Here is a 15641-nt window from a genome sequence, read left to right on the forward strand (position 1 = left end):
ATTCTGGTGTCCTGTACCCTGTTCCAGGCCTCATCTCACCAAGTCTTGTCATCTCTGCAGGTTGTACATCCTGGAGACCTGAAGAATTCTGTTGAAGTTGCCCTGAACAAGCTGCTAGATCCGATTCGGGAAAAATTTAATGCCCCTGCCCTGAAGAAACTGGCCAGTTCTGCCTATCCAGATCCCTCAAAACAGAGTAAGGCTGTCTGGAGAAGGAAAGGGGAGGAGAAGGGAGGGGAGGGGAGGACCTATCAGTGGGCTTCAGAAACACATCTTCCTTAAAACCCCGGGGCCAGATGGGCTGGGGATTTAGCTCAGTGGTTCTGCTGCCTGTCTTGCAAGCGCAAGGACCAGAGTTCAATCCCTGGTACCAAAATTTTAAAAAAAAAGCAAAACCCCAGGGGCCAAGAACCCAGCAACCCAGCAGGTCTGAAGTGCAGCAATGTCTTATCCCATTGACACCTGGATTGGAACTTGATTCATTTCTATTTGGTTTGGTTCATACGATAAAGTAATAATACCCTGTTACACCATCACTCTTGAGAGAAGCTGGTGTGAGATGTGTACTTTGACCCTTTTAGTCTGTTTAGTAGGAGAGAGATAGGTATATAGGATAATAGTGTATTACACACCTGCTCAGGAAGAGCCTGCAGGGCTTCTTAGAGGAGCTCATCTTTGGATTCTCCCAGGTTCCTTCCAGTGCTGCTACCTGGCTTAGCCATCCACTTAGCCATGGTGCCAGCACTGATAGCTTTTTGTGACCCTCCCAAAAAAGATTCAGTAAATTCTTAAGGGATGCATGAGTGGAAACACCCAAAGGTGACAAAGTGTTACTACTGTCCCCTACCCTCCAGCCTAATAACTGAAGGAGAGAATAGATGAAAATCTGGCCAGGTGTGGTGGTGCATGCCTGTGATCCCAGCATAGCAGAGGCTGAGGTAGGAGGATCACTGCAAGTTTGTGGTCACCCTGGGCTACACAGTGAGTTCAAGACCAGCCTGAACTACATGGTAAGACCCTGTCTCAGAAAAGGAAAAGAAAGAGAGAGAGAAAAAAAGAAAAGAAAATCTGATATGTCATTTCTGAAAGGTCACTGACCTTGTTTTTACAGAAGTGTAACTCAGTGGCTAGGTTCTGGGGATCCTCTACTAAGTTCTGCCTAATCTCTGTGTCCTCACCTTGGTGAGATCAGCAGCTGACCTGCCATGGGGCAGAGGGGAACCTGACCCATGGGGTTCTTCTCATTCCCAGTGCCCACTGCCAAAGGCCCTGCCAAGAATTCAGAACCAGAAGAGGTCATTCCATCCCGGCTGGATATCCGTGTGGGGAAAATCATCAGTATAGAGAAGGTACTTGTTTTTCACTGCATCCTGTAGTGGCAGACGGGTCAGATTTGTCTGTTTCCATCTGGAGGAAACCAGGTCTGGAGAGGGGAAGTAGCATCCCATGGTTATGTTGCAAGTCAGAACCCAGGTGTCTAATTCCAGGCATCAGGCTTCCTGTAGCCATCCCTGCCTACTTCCACAGCCAAACATAGCCAGGAACTGAGAGCGGGGGTGGGCAGAGGCAGATGTTAGTCAGAGGAAACTTGTTCATCCCTTAAGTGTGGTCTGATGGACTTACCTGGTCTGTACTGGCTTGCCTGACCAGTTGTGAGGCCTACCGTGCTTCAGCTACTTTGTCCCTCAGACAGTGGTGGACAGAGGACTTCCTTTTCCCCAGAACAGGTCATGGACCCAGTGGCTGAAGACCACTGTTTTGCTCCTTTTTCCCACAGCATAGATTTGCTTTTCACCATATAGACCCAGCTGCCCAGACTACCTTGCAAAGGCTGCTGATGCTCCTGTCTCAAATGGTGAAGCCAACCCTTGTTCTCTCCACCTCCCAGTCCCCTAGGACCAGCTAGTGCAGTATGTGTACAGATCATGGTAGCCACTGACAGCCCAGGCCATTTAATCTCCATTAAGAGTCTTCCACAATTAGGTTCATTTCCTCAAATGCAGCCTCTTGGCTAGGAGTAGAATGTACTTCAAGGCCTGTTCCGCTGTCTTTCGTCTGGGACCTGGAAATCAGGTTAGCCCTAGAGCAGTGGTGGCAAAGCTATGCACACGTGCCGCAGCCCAGTTATCACTGAAAGCTCTGAAAGATTCGCCCTCACTGGCCTAGAGAATTCCCTTCCTGGAGCCTGAGTTAAACCAGCCCTCGGTACTCCGCTGGGAAACTGCCCCACCTGACATCTCTTGCTGGCAGCACCCAGATGCAGACAGCCTGTATGTGGAGAAGATTGATGTGGGGGAAGCTGAGCCACGGACAGTGGTGAGCGGCCTGGTGCAGTTTGTGCCCAAAGAAGAGCTGCAGGACAGGCTGGTGGTGGTGTTGTGCAATCTGAAACCCCAGAAGATGAGAGGAGTTGAGTCCCAAGGCATGCTTCTGTGTGCTTCTGTGTGAGTGAGGACTTGGGGTGGGACCTAGGGAGGCCAAGGAGAGTGGAGAACTGGCCCATACGATGCCCTTCCACGTGCCAGAAGCCCTGAGGAAACTCCCCTTTTCCTCACTGATGCCAAAAGAGGATGTATGAAGGAGTCACTGTACTGATTACTCTGAAGCACTCTGCCTAAAGTTAATTTTGCTAAAGAGAATAAGAGGTGTGAGCATATCCACGCCTTACTACTAATAAGGGGTAGAGCCATGGTTCAGACCTAGTGCTGATTGGCTATAAAGTCATCCTCCAGTATTTCAAACTTCCTCCTCTAGAGACCCAGTTTGGTCTCTCTCTCCCCACACGGCCATGGTTGACCATGGTGGTGTCCAGAAACATAGTGACTCAATAAGGACCTCCTGGTCAGTGCACTGAGGAGCTCCTAAATCTACTAGGGTCCCTTGTAAAGGGCCACAGCCTCCACGGCCTTTGGAAGTCATCAAAAGCCTCACCCTGGCCCTGTGTGTGTCTTCCCAGAGAAGGTGCAAGCCGCCAGGTTGAACTTCTGGACCCTCCTGCAGGCTCTGCTCCTGGCGAGAGAGTGTTTGTAAAGGGCTACGAGAAGGGCCAGCCAGATGAGGAGCTCAAACCCAAGAAGAAAGTCTTTGAGAAATTGCAGGTAAAATGCTGCGGTTGTTCCCCCTCTGGCCTGGGCTGCCTGGTCTACCTGTGCTCTGCCTTGTTACTGAACCTGCAGCTGCCTCTTTTCAGTTGGGATTTTCTGTATCTGAGCCCCTTTCTTTCCAGACCTTTCTGAATCTGAGAGGCTTGGGGTCTTGGAAGAACCTCTCATGCTCTGAGCACCGACAGATTATCTGAGGCACTTTGTTAAGGACGTTAGGCACTTCCCTATTTGTTCTTTGTATGTGATAGGAGCTGATGGAGATTATCCCTATTTTACCTGGCAGGATACCTGGCAAGGCCATAGAGTCACCAGAAGTGATGGAGCCAGGGACTAGGTGTAGCTGAAGGCAGATACCTGGCATAACTTGGCCCTGGATTCAATCTCTACTACAAAAGAAAAGAAAAATGAGGTGATAGAGCCAGGGTTGAAAACCTCCTAGGGTCCCTCCTGACCACCTTAAGCTTAGAACTCTCGTTCTCTCCTTGCTCTCTGGACACCAACTTACCTATGGCCTGCCCCTAGTGAACCCTGAATTCATTCATTCATTCATTACTAAGTCCCTATCTGTCGGTCATTCTTCTAAGTTCTTGGGTTACATCAACAAACAGCACCAAAACTTGCCTCTCCTTATGGAACTAATCATAGTCCTGTCATAGACACACTAAAAAATGTTATCAGCTATTCTTTCTGGTCTTTTGCTCTGCATAGAGTGAAACATTTATAGTTCAATTCATACCAAATGTGTATTCTTTCTAAATTTTCATTTATGCCTGAAAACATCCCCCATCTTAAGTACTGAGGTTACATTATATAGTAGTCTATCATAGTTATAATTAAAACCTTACTAGGCACTGAAGTCATTCTCAGTTTTTCACTATCTGAATGGTATGATGGGGGCCAGGGATGTAGCTCAGTGGTGCCACAAGGTCCTAAGTTCGATCACTGGTATCCAAAAATTAAAAAAAAAAAAAAAAAAAGTGGTATTATGGGTGGGAGGGCATGGCTCAGTGATGGAACACTTGCCTAGCATGTGCAAGACTGGGTTCAGACCCCAGCATTGCCCATAAGTGGGGGGGATACTATGATAAGATGTCTTAGTATATAGGTCTTTATACTCACTCATGAATATTTTCTTAAACTAAATTCTACAGTGAACTTACCTGAATCTTGAACATGAAAGCTTTTGTACTTAAGTTTTTGTTTTGTTTTGATTGAAGTGCTAGGGATTAAATTTAGGGAAACGACTCTTAGAAAAATTGAACCGGGTTATACTACAAGTAGTATAAGAGGTGTATAAGGGTATCCTTGTAGTTCCAACCACATCACTAATTTTTTTTCATGTGTATGTGCATCTGTCTGTCTGTCTGTCTGGTCTATCTTGTCCAGGTCGACTTCAAGATTTCTGAGGAGCTCATTGCACAGTGGAAGCAAACCAACTTCATGACCAAGCTAGGGTGCATCTCCTGTAAATCGCTCAAGGGAGGAAGCATTAGCTAGCCATTCTAGCCTCTTCCTCCTACCTTCTCCCACCATCCCACGTTGTCTGTGGTCTCCTCTGTGTGCTGCATCCATTACCCAGCACCCATTTCTCAGGACACTGAAGTAGCAGGTCTGGGACTCTAGAGGTGCAGAACTCATTAAGGGGCAGTAAGACTGACCCCCAGGAGCAAGAAAGGCCGGGCAGCAGCAGGAACCCGGCTCTGCCCTCCCTTGTCAACTGATTGGAAAATTCTGGTTTCAGTAGAACTCATAATCCTTGTAATTGGAAAAACACTGGTTCCCAAGTTTTCTTGGAGTTTTCCCAGCTGTTGTGCCTTTAGCCAGGATCTAGTGCTTGGATGGCTAATTACAGCTTCCAACAGGAAATTGTGGGATTTGAAAAGGAAAGAGGAGGGAAAACAGAACCGGTGGTTTACCAACTGGCTGGCAGCTTTCTCCATGCCTGTCTACCCTGTGGCTTGGTGGTAGTAGGAGGAAGAGCCTGCCCAGGAATCCTGGCTTTCCTTGACCAGCTAGATTAGCATTCCCTAAACCAGCAATGTCATTAGTACCAGGGGTGGGATGGATGGTATAGTCTGTCTCTTCGGAGAGGATGGGTACTTCTTCATAAGGCATCTTAACCAAATCACTAACCATCACTGTCAGATTCAAATAAAATGTCTGAACAAGGGTGTCTGGACAGGGCCCATCTGTGAGCTGAACTGTCTCAGGGAGAACCCAAGTGTGGGGCACCTATTGTGCTTTGGGCCCTGTAACCATGTGGAGGTATGGGAGATAGTGGGTAACAGATTCTTCCACTTTCCTTTTGGTGGAACTAAGCAGAAAAGGACCACTGTATGGGCCAGATGCTTCCTGCAGGCAAGTATTTTCCCGTTTTTTTTTTTTTTTTTGCTTTGTTTTTGAGATGGTGTCTGGTCTTGCACTGACTATATAGCCCAGACTGGCCTCAAACTCAGTGGTGATCCCTCCTGCTTTGGCCTCCCAGGTATATACCACCATGCCCTGTCCCTCCCCTATTAAGAAACCTCTTTTGTGGTTAATGTGATGGTTGATTTTCAGGCTACTGTGTGAGGTGTACTTTCCTCAAACTTTGTTGCCAGTATTAACCACTGAGGACATGTGACATGGGGCAGGGGTGTTGGAGGAAGCAACAGTCACAGCCAAGTTTCAATCATTTAATACCTTTAAATGAAACACAGCTTTTCATGTGTCTCACTCAAGCTTTGGGACAGGGAATGGATTGTTTGTATAGTCATATCAAAGACTCAAAAATTTAAAGAAATATATATAATACATATATATATTTCTCTTTTCTAACATTTTTATGCAAATTAAAAATCAGAGGCTTTTGGTCTTTCCATTTGCACTAGGTCAAGCTCATTTACCCCAAAGGACAAAGAAAAGTTGCCTCTTCCAGATTCCTTCTCCTTTGTACTGGCCCACCCAGTGGGGAAATAAGCTCAGAAAATCCTGACAGAATAAGCGCTCCAGTAACATTGGAGGGGAAGGAAAGACACAAGTTGAGCTCCCTCCTGCCTTCACCATCTCAGAGGACACTGCTAGGTGTCATGGGGCTTTGATGGGTCCTGGGTCCCAGGGCAGGGGAGATGGGGAGCTCCAGGCAGAACAGTGCTGATTGTCCGTCCTCAACTCACTGGGCAGTACAACAGACACCCAGCAGCAGCTCCCCATTACCCACAGGGCAAGGGAAAGACTTGGTTTACAGTTGTAGGAAGAACATGGAAGTGATGAACTGAAGATCCCTAGAGCAAGCCACATACCCTCTATACACCCAGCTCTTGAGGGCCAGGTGAGAAGCCAGAGTGTCACTCCTGGTGACAGAGAAGCTAAATACAAGGTTCCTTGCCAGGCTCAAGTCCATGTCACTGTTAAGGAAAGGGGATCAAGAAAGGATGGCTCTGAGTGGCAGTCAGGCTGCTGTAAAGGGAGGCATTGTGACCACCCCTCTGGAGTCACGGGGGCCAACGAGGAAGCCAGCGTACCTAGATAGTTGGTAAAGGCCGAAAACAGGCTGTTAAAATTCCCAGAAGAGGGATCAGTACCAGAGGCTGACATCTGGGGACAGCTACCTGGCCTGCTCGCTAGGAGCACTGGGTGCCTCTCGCTGACTAGGGCAGAGCTGAGTAAAATGCACCTTTGGTTTCCCATCCTCGCCACTCAGCCTCAGCTGCCCCAGCAGAACCACCCTTGCTGAAAGGCAGCTGCAGAAAGGATATCACTGAGAAGAGAAATGTCAGTGAAGTAAGTCCAAAGGTCAGACCGGGGCCTGCTGGCTACATAATCTCTCCCCTTGCCAGTTCCCCTGCTTCCACCTCAGTGTTCCCTGCCAAGCTGAAAGGGACAAACCCATGGGCTTCTGCCTCTGAAATTGTGCCAGTCCACCCCCACCGATCAGACTGAAAAAGGCAGGTGCCTGGCATGCCAAGGACCAGCTGAGATGACTGTCACATTCAGGGGACGCAGGGCGCCTCAGACTTCCACTCTGTTCTTCCCCTACCCATGTGGGTCCTAGCAGTCTCCCACTTACTGTGCCCTGCATGGAGCACCTGGCAGAACTGGAAGGCAGGAGGTTGGTAGTAAGTTGAGGCACAGGAAGGCTAGCCTCCACTGCACCTTTTGTGCTTTGGAATTCGACAGTCCCGCTCCTGCCCTCAGCCTAGGGAAGCTGGTGGGAATAAGTGACGTCCACCTCCAAGGACTAAGAAAAGGAGCAAACTGGATTAGGGAGACAGACTGGTCCCAGTTACAGACTGGCTACCAGAGACTGATGCTGCCGTCATGTAAACAGGCTCTTGGAATGTGGCTTCACAGGCCCTAGAGGATGGACATGTAGCCACTTTGCAAAAGTGCTTTGATTCTGGACTAAGGTATGTGCATGATTTGGACATGTACAAAAAGAAAGAAAAGGTGTTTGCATCCGCCTCTGTGGTCTTGTGGCCAGCAGGGGGCACAGCCACCCACTCCCACCAGCTACCTCCTTCAAGATGAGGCTAAGGCCAAGGCTGAAGCAGCAGCTGCTGGAGGTGAATCCTTCCAGGAAAAGGCATGAGAGCTGGGCGGTTTGGAGGACAGGGGCAACACCAGGCTTGCATAAATATCAAAGGCCGTGGAGGTTAAGGCTGCAGGCATTCTCTCTTAGGTTGTTTCTGCCGTGTCCTCTGGTCCTTAGAGCTGCTCAGGTCCCTGAGAGATTGTATTCCTGGGATGGGTCAGCAGTGCCAGCAAGTGTGGTCAGACCAGCTCTTTCTGTGGCTCTGTAGGGGAAACAGGGACACTTAGCAACAGACCTCCCAGCTTAGTTCTAGCACTAAGAACCCAGGGTACTTTCTCACCCAAACTTATCCTATCCCCTTTACTGATATGACACCAACAGCACTGAGCTGGACACTTAAGACACTGTAGCATAGCAGGCACTGGCCATGCTCACAGCACAGCTAGGACAGGAAATAAAGTAGTAAAATTGGGATACACTGAGTAGGTCCAATGCCAAAGCCCGGACACTTGTTCTTTTCACTGGCTCATCAGGGATAGGTTTGCCTGTCCTAGGCATCAGAAGACCAGTCTTAAAAATCCCAGAGGAAATCCCCAGTGGTAGTACTCTGGATACTTATTTCCCACCATCAGTGCTAAGACCCACGCCCACCACTGCCCACTGTACCTGAGCCTGGGGGATTCATCTCCTCTGGGCCTGCCAGCTGTGTACCTCCATTTTCGGCTAGCTCCCCCTTAGTCCTGTCCATGGCATGAGGAAGCCCGTTGGCGGGAGAAGCAGTAAGGGGCTCAGACCGGGAAAAACTGGGGGAAGCAGGTGGAGGAACTCCCACAGAGGGCTTTCGGGCCACAGGTGGGGGAGCCTTAGGTGGCTTCTTCACGGCCTGAGGTGGACGCTGCTCTGAGATGCTGCGAAGTTCAGCCACCAGATTCCGCTGGAGGTCAGCCTGGGCCTCAGGGGACACAGGTTGCTCAATGTGTAGCTTCTTAGTGCCCTTGGAGAAGATGAAGCTGGCTGTGGAGGCAGGGGACTGGGGAGACCGTGGCTGTCCCTCAGATGCTCCATTCAGCTGGGCACTCCTGAGGCCCTCACTGGCAGCCAGGCTGGAGGCCTTAAGTCTCACGGCAGCATGGAGCCCTGAAGAGGGGACAGGCACAGGACTGGCCCGCCCTGATAGGGCCCTTCGGAGTGGCTTCTGGGGGGCTGACGGCCCCAATGGTGGGGTCAGAGCCCCTGTGGGAGTGCCCACAGAGCGCAGCCGTACCATCTGCAGGAGTGAAGGCGTAACCAGAGGCGCACCTGCATCCTCCCTGGAAGTCCCACTGCTCTTGCTGCTGCCTACTGGCTCCTTCTCCTGAGGGGGCTTGGCCAGAAACTCGGGGACAGAACCAGCTGGAGGTGGAACAAGAGCCCCTGGGAGTGCCCACAGAGCGCAGCCGTACCATCTGCAGGAGTGAAGGCGTAACCAGAGGCGCACCTGCATCCTCCCTGGAAGTCCCACTGCTCTTGCTGCTGCCTACTGGCTCCTTCTCCTGAGGGGGCTTGGCCAGAAACTCGGGGACAGAACCAGCTGGAGGTGGAACTGGTGGAGCCAGAGGTGGCTCTGGGGTTCCCTGGGACTGGTTCTGGGCAGAGACAGTAGCTGAAGGGGAAGCAGCCAAAGGCCTGACAGACTCTGGGGGCTCCGAAGGGCCTGCAGGCTCAGGGCCAGCCACAGAGAAAAAGGCCTCCTCAGGTGGGGGGAAGTCTGCCATGGACAAGTCCTGCTCCTCGGGTGCAGGAGGTGGGGGTGGGGGCCAGTTGGGGTCTAAGAGGGGCTCCTCAGCAGTCTCGGGGGCTGGCGGGGCCTCCTCAACCACCTCCAGCTTCTTACTAGGGGGTGGTGGTGGGTGATAAGATGGAGGTGGGGATGGTGGAGGTGACGGGTTTTTGGAGACAACAGGAGACTCCTGGGGTGGGGTCAGGAATGTCTGGGGAGCAGGAAGGGACTCAGGACTGGCATCAGTGGTAGAGATGGGACCAGGAACCGTAGGAGGGGCAACCACAGCAGAGGCAGCTAAGTTAGAAGTCTTGGGCTTAGAGGGAGGTGGGGAGAAGGGGGCTGGCACCTTGGGGTGAGGAGGTATGACAAACCTGTCACCTGTGGAGGTGGACATGTGTGGACCAGAGCGGTCTGAGGGGGCAGGATCAGAGGACGAGGAACACAGAGATGTAAGCGAAGAGGACACAGAGGTTCCAGGTGATCGAAGGGATGTGACACGCTCTGGTTTAGGAGGCTGGGCCTTGCCTGGGGAGGCAGGGGTACCTGCCAGACCCTTGGGAGGGAGGGTTGGGGTACCACTTTGGCTTGAGTATCCACTGGAGGGTGAAAGTGTCCGTTCTGGGGAGCATGGGGGACGCCGGGAACCACTGGGAGACAAGCCAGGCACCCAGCCACCTGCCGAGTTGGGTGGACAGGGTGCCGCCCCCACCCTTTCTGACCCACCTGTAGTGGGTGGCCGGGGCAGCTGTGGCTGCTGCTTCCGCTCGGGCTTGGGAGGCAACCCTAAGGGCCCATCAAGTGCTGCTGAGCCCCGCTGATGGAGGGAGTAGGTCCGGCGGGGTGGTGGTGGAGGGCGCTTCATCTTTCGTAGGGACACACTCCGGCCAGACAACTGCCCACTGCTCCGAATGCTGACTGTGTCTGAGGCTTCAGCAGTGCTACCCCCACTAGGGGAGCCCCTCCCACTGCCCCCTTGAGAAGGAGGTGCCACACTATTGTTAGTCACAGAGCCCTCTGGCTGGCCCTCAGAGCCCCCCTTAGAGGAGAGGGTAGAACCATCAGACACAATGGTATCGGAAGATTGAGAGTGGCTCCAGGTGTCACTGGAGGAGGAAGGATGGCGGCTGCGGGGCCGGGGGCTGGAGGCTGAGGAGAAGCGGCCCAGCGAACGGATGGAGGCTGGGCTGGCTGAGACCAGGCTGCAGCGACTCAGTGTGCGCAGGCTGCGGCGGCCCAGGGCCACCACATCCACTGTGGGTGGCAGCACAGCATGTGGGATCAGCTTTGACAAGTAGGTGGCCTGGGGTGAGATGGACATGGCTGGGCTCAGGGGCTCTGGAGGCCCAGCCCCTCCCGTCAGTCCTGGCACTGCTAGGGACATGGGCCGGGTAAGCGGTGGGGGCCGGGCTCCAGTGGACCGGCCAACGAGTGTGTCATCCCGGTAGACACGGTCGATGTGGCATTGCAGAATGGCCTCTGTATCCACACCAGCCTCTGCTTCTGCTTCCAGGGCCTGCAGGGACACCCGGACCCCTGTGCCTAAGGCTAGGCCAGCTGGACGGCCATCCACTGTGGGGATGCGGACAGCGTCCCGTGGACCAGGAGGCCGAGAAGTACGTGGTGCCTCCCGCTCATTACGCAGGCCTGGAGTGGACAAGGAGGCAGCAGTCAGCAGAGAGGGTCTGGCCAGGTCTCTCTACCCATCACTGCTGCCTGCCTAATCCAGGACTCACCAAGCTCCTTCTGCACATGCTGTGGTAGTCCCAGCACTGTGCTCCGCCGCTCCCGCCGCCGGCGCCCTGACTTTCCAGATGATTTGGGAAATGAGTCATGGGGTCGGAAGGTGGAGCCTGAGGGTGGGGGAAGAAAACCAGTTAGTACAGAAGGACTCCGCACGTTCCGCAGAGCACTACTTTTACGGGCTATTAATAACAGCTCTGGAGGTGACCTTTCTGGAAGGCTACTAGGCAACAATGAGCATTTTCATTTGGTGAATGCTTATTACTATTTAGTAAATATACTATTATTATGTCAGTATGATAGAGCTTGTTATTCATTCCAAAAAAGTAAATGCTCTTATTATCCTTTGATTTTTATAGAACATTAAACAGAAGCTCAGAGAGGTTAAGGGTTTGCCCCAGGTTACACAGCTGCTAAGTAGCACATCAGGCTTCAAACACAGGTTTCTCAACTCTTAACTGTCCTACTTTACAGTGAATGTACATTATGAATCTCCAAGAGAACAGAGGATACTGTCTCCTGAATTCACTCAATCACAGAGTCTGGGAAAACACTGCATTAGGAGGGAAAAGGGAAGCTGCAGGTGCTGGGACATGACAATTCCTGCCACCCTCTTCCCTGTCCAGGAACCTCAGCTGGTAAGCAGATACCTTTGCGCTGGATCATCTCCGAGCGGACGGACAGGGCATCCTCAGCTGTGGAGCTCTCAGCCGTGTAGGATGTGGTCTGGCTGCAGAAGGAGATGCTGTCTTCATCTGGCCCTGCCTGGGAAGACTGTTGGGGGGAGAAAGAGACCAGGCCCTGGCCTGAGTAGGCTGCCTACTCAGGACTGCCTGCTGGAATTTCTGATTCACAGATTCCTCCCAATATCACACAGACATCAGCTAATGCAATCCTAGATGAGCCCCCAGGATCATTCAGTCCAGATGATGCAGGAAACAAAGAGACCCAGCAACATACAAAGCTATGTTGGCCAGAGGTCAAATAGGGAAGGAAGAGCAGTCAGGCTTGAGCTGGGGGGCAGGGCTCACCTGGATGCTCTGGGTGTCTCCATGGTCCCAGTTACCCTTGTTCAGTTTCTGTCTTTCTGGAAGACACCAGAAGGGTATGTGGGATAAGCCCCTGTACCTTGGAGCTGAGAGAGCCACAGCATTGGAGGAGAGGAGGGGAGGGTTACCTTGGTGCTGCAAGGAGCGAAGCCCCTCCTGGGCCTGAGTGTGCAGCTCTTCTAAGTGAGGTGGTCGCCCACTGGGGAAGAAGACATTGTCCTGGTGCTCATCCACGACAAACCCTGGTCCCTGGCCAGGCCCTGAGCTCTGACGTTTGTCACTTTCAGCTTTGGCAGAGCCTAGTGAAATGGAGGAGGAAGAAAAGTGAGGCCTAAAGGCCTGCCGGCCCTTAAGATGCACAGGCACCATGACAAAGGACCCACAGTCCTGACACCACACATGCCCTGCACATACATGCAGTGTCCAATTCCCCCAGCCCAGACATACAACCCACATTACTGGATACACAATACACACAGCCACAAATACATATGCAAACTACACCAAAGGGTACACACATCTGAGTACTCACACCACATAAAGAGCTCCACACAAGGCACTGTACACAGGGCACACAGACCCACTGTCTATGCACACAGCACCCATAGGCCTCAGCAAGGTAGACATACAAGTCAGCATATGAGTATAGGCCCACATATGTACCCACACCCAGGCTTCACAAATCCTCACAACACTCACAGATCCAGTCTGTATGTACACACACAGTATTTAAGTGTACACACAACTGTGTATCCAATGTCACTCAGAGACTCGTGCAAGACACCCCTAGTACACACACAGGCCACAGCAAATACATTTATGTCTAGACCACAAGCCCCACCTTAAAGAACAAGCCACCCTTTTCATACAATGCCTTGGCACAGATCCAGGGAGAAGATACCATAGAAAACCAGGAAGGAGAGGCAGCTGGCAGGGGTTATGACCAGACTCCCAGGAAACCCTGAGTGAAGGACACATTAAGGATATAACCTCTGGGCCCCCCTACTCACCCATATGTATGGCTGCCCTTTGGTGGAGGGATGGGGAGGGGAGAGGAGGGACCCAAGCTCCTCCACCCCAGCCAGGAGCTCAGCCTTTTGGGGTTACAGTCCTAGGTATGCCCTCTCCCAGAGGCCCTGGCCCCCTGAGCAGAGCAGCCAAGGATCCATTACAGAGGCTCCTGTTACAGGCTCCGCCCAGAGGGGCTGGTCATTTAATCCTGGGGATGGGGCTGTGTCAGCACTTGGCAGCCCCCCTCTCCCAAATGAAACCCACAACATAAGCAAAACCGCTAGGAGGGTCACGTGACCTTGACAGCACCTGGGAGAGGAGCAAGAACAAAATAAGCCCTTTTAAGGGCCACGCCCCAGGAACAGGGTCTCCAGTTCGGACGCCTGTCGCGGCCCCTTCCTCAGCCAGAGCTCCTGTCCCAGGAAAGCTATCAGAACTCCACCAGGTCAGAGCTGGCAAGTACCTCACTGGGTCTCACACCTTCTCTCCCATCCTGCTGTTGCAAGGGAGGAGGCAGGGAGCTCCACTGGGAAAGGCTTTGCCTACGGTCATCCAGCAGATAAGAGTCAGACAAAGCCAGGACTTAACTTTGAGTTCCCAAAGTGGACCCCGGGTGTCCAAAAGTCCACAAAGCTGTGGCCCCTCACTGCCTGAATCCTGGCCTGCAAACGCAGAACACCCCTCACCCCGCGCGCGCGCGCACACACACACACACACACACACACTCCACACGCGGGCGTGCGCGCCTCTCAACACAGTCCTCGGACCACGCTCCTCAGCTTTCAGCAGTACTACTTTTCCTCGCCGTTCCCCACATTGCATCCTTTCCCATCTGCTGTAAAGTGTGGGAGGGTTCCCCTGCAAGGAGATGTGGCCCGAGGGCAGCAGGCTTCAAGGTCAGAGACACCTGGGTCCATCCTCCCAAGCAGTGCCCACACAAAGGCAGTAACAAAGCGGCCGGACAAAGGCAGGCAGCCGGACGGGAGAGGCCGGCTCGTTACTAGCCCCCTCCCCCACGCCATTACTCGGCCGAGCTGAGATTCCCCCTCCTACACAAGGGTCCAGCAAAGGAGGCTGTCGGGGATCCCTCCCCTCCTCCCCAGCCACACCCACTCACCCTTCTTCTTAAACAGCTCAAGAAGCGCAGGGAGGTGGCGGCCCAGGAACACCACCATGATGGCGGGAGCCACTGGGGACCTTACCCCACCCTAACCTCCCGGAGCACAGGACGCCTTTACCCAGCCCAGCGCTAAGCCCGGCGGCCACCTCACAGCCCAGCGCGGGCAGCACAGCGAGGAGGAGGGGGAAGGGCTGCTCCAGGTCCTCCTCCCACCTTCGCCACTGATCCCGCCTACTCGCCAACCCCGCCCCCACACGGGGTACTGGGACAGAGAAGGAAGCTGAGTGGCTCTTGGTGCTCCATAGAGGGTATAACTGGGGAGGAGGGACTTGTGATACTTAATTCCAGAGGCTGTTCACCAACTGCTCCCAAGTCCTTGCCTGAAACTCAGGAGCCAGAGCTAAGGGAAGGATGCCAGCTGTAAGGGAAGGATCCCAGCTGCCAGATGGTAGTTGGATAGGCAGCCAGGCCAGACTTGGCATGGTGCCCACCCTCAAGCCCTCCTGGCTGCTGAGGTAATTCCCCGGGGAAGGACTCACTAACAGAGCAGCCAGGCGGGAGCCCAGGGCTACCTGTGGACACGGCCAGGCTGTGAAAGGCCCCTGGAGGAGCAGGGACACAATACGCCCTGGGAAGCCAAGGAGATGCCTGACACAGAATCAAGTGACTGGTGGTAACAACCCCTCAGATGTGTGTTCAACCCCGCAGGGCCAGGGACTTTCTTCCTACTTTGGCCACATGACGTCAGAGGACTAGAGAAACAGAGAACTTTCAGAGGTCACACGGCACAGGCACCATTTCAACTCAGACCTCCAGCCCCAGCCTAGGCTTCTTCCTGATTGCCCCACTGTGACTTACCAATGTGCTAGATCACCAGGCAGGGATAACAGAATTGGCAAAGAAACAGCAAAGTCAGTAAAGGTCAGGACATTGCAGCGGGGGTGCTGGTACAGGCCCTGGTTTAAGTCCTGCTCCAGTTCCTTCACACACAAGTCACAACCTCCTCTTAGGAGACTGCCACATCTATTCATTTGGTCGGCAAATATTAAGTTAGTACAAGGGACTACAGTTAAAAGAGGGGAACTTATCTGTTCACTGGTATGCGCCCAGAGCCCAAATCAGTGTCTAGCACACGCTAGGGGTTCAATAAATAATACATGAATGAGGCAGATTAATTTTAGGCAGTAAAGACTGAGAAGCTGTGGCACTGTAGCCGGCTGTGGTGGTACGTGCCTATAACCCAGCCAATCTGAGAGGCAGAGGATTTCAAATTTTAGCCCAGAGCCAGGGATTTGGCTCAGTGGCGCCAGGCCTGCCTGGCAAGAGCAAGGTCCTCAGTTTG

At 52.8% G+C, this 15641-nt stretch overlaps 2 protein-coding genes across 6 annotated transcripts in view; one reads left to right on the plus strand and one right to left on the minus strand.

Moving 5' to 3' along the window:
• Yars1 (tyrosyl-tRNA synthetase 1) overlaps nucleotides 1-5522 on the plus strand; it is a 29887-nt gene extending 24365 nt beyond the window's left edge. For 2 of the 3 annotated variants that reach the window (XM_010621520.3, XM_010621521.3), the window contains 5 exons: nucleotides 61-196; nucleotides 1252-1349; nucleotides 2251-2444; nucleotides 2957-3098; nucleotides 4491-5522. In XM_010621520.3, the coding sequence (XP_010619822.1) occupies nucleotides 61-196; nucleotides 1252-1349; nucleotides 2251-2444; nucleotides 2957-3098; nucleotides 4491-4601 (681 nt within the window). In that variant the 3' untranslated portion in view covers nucleotides 4602-5522. The remainder of the gene's footprint in view (nucleotides 1-60; nucleotides 197-1251; nucleotides 1350-2250; nucleotides 2445-2956; nucleotides 3099-4490) is intronic. The other variant, XM_010621522.3, reaches the window with a different exon arrangement.
• Nucleotides 5523-5743: 221 nt separating this feature from the next.
• Kiaa1522 (KIAA1522 ortholog) lies at nucleotides 5744-14455 on the minus strand. 3 transcript variants are annotated; one of them, XM_033767772.1, is made up of 8 exons: nucleotides 14297-14455; nucleotides 12297-12467; nucleotides 12151-12206; nucleotides 11770-11893; nucleotides 11113-11229; nucleotides 9185-11023; nucleotides 8284-9006; nucleotides 5744-7879 (listed from the first exon to the last, which is right to left on the minus strand). In XM_033767772.1, the coding sequence occupies exons 1-8, from the start codon at nucleotides 14352-14354 to the stop codon at nucleotides 7857-7859; spliced, it is 3111 nt and encodes a 1036-aa protein (XP_033623663.1). In that variant the 5' UTR covers nucleotides 14355-14455; the 3' UTR covers nucleotides 5744-7856. The 3 variants fall into 3 exon arrangements, with proteins under 3 accessions (XP_033623663.1, XP_010619834.1, XP_010619832.1); XM_010621532.3 differs by having other exon boundaries at nucleotides 8284-8955; nucleotides 9119-11023; XM_010621530.3 differs by having other exon boundaries at nucleotides 8284-8890; nucleotides 9069-11023.
• Nucleotides 14456-15641: the final 1186 nt, after the last annotated feature.

Source organism: Fukomys damarensis, unplaced genomic scaffold (assembly GCF_012274545.1).
Source record: "Fukomys damarensis isolate Sample0158 unplaced genomic scaffold, DMR_v1.0_HiC HiC_scaffold_23, whole genome shotgun sequence".
Lineage (NCBI taxonomy): Eukaryota > Metazoa > Chordata > Mammalia > Rodentia > Bathyergidae > Fukomys > Fukomys damarensis.

Bases quoted from the DNA above. Each gene is read 5' to 3' on its own strand.
- Kiaa1522 (XM_010621532.3), bottom strand. From the start codon at position 14,354: ATGGTGGTGTTCCTGGGCCGCCACCTCCCTGCGCTTCTTGAGCTGTTT. The intron at 12,207-12,296 runs GTAACCCTCCCC...GGTGTCTTCCAG, and splicing joins TCGCTCCTTGCAGCACCAAG to AAAGACAGAAACTGAACAAG. The intron at 11,024-11,112 runs GTGAGTCCTGGA...TGTCCACTCCAG, and splicing joins GCATGTGCAGAAGGAGCTTG to GCCTGCGTAATGAGCGGGAG.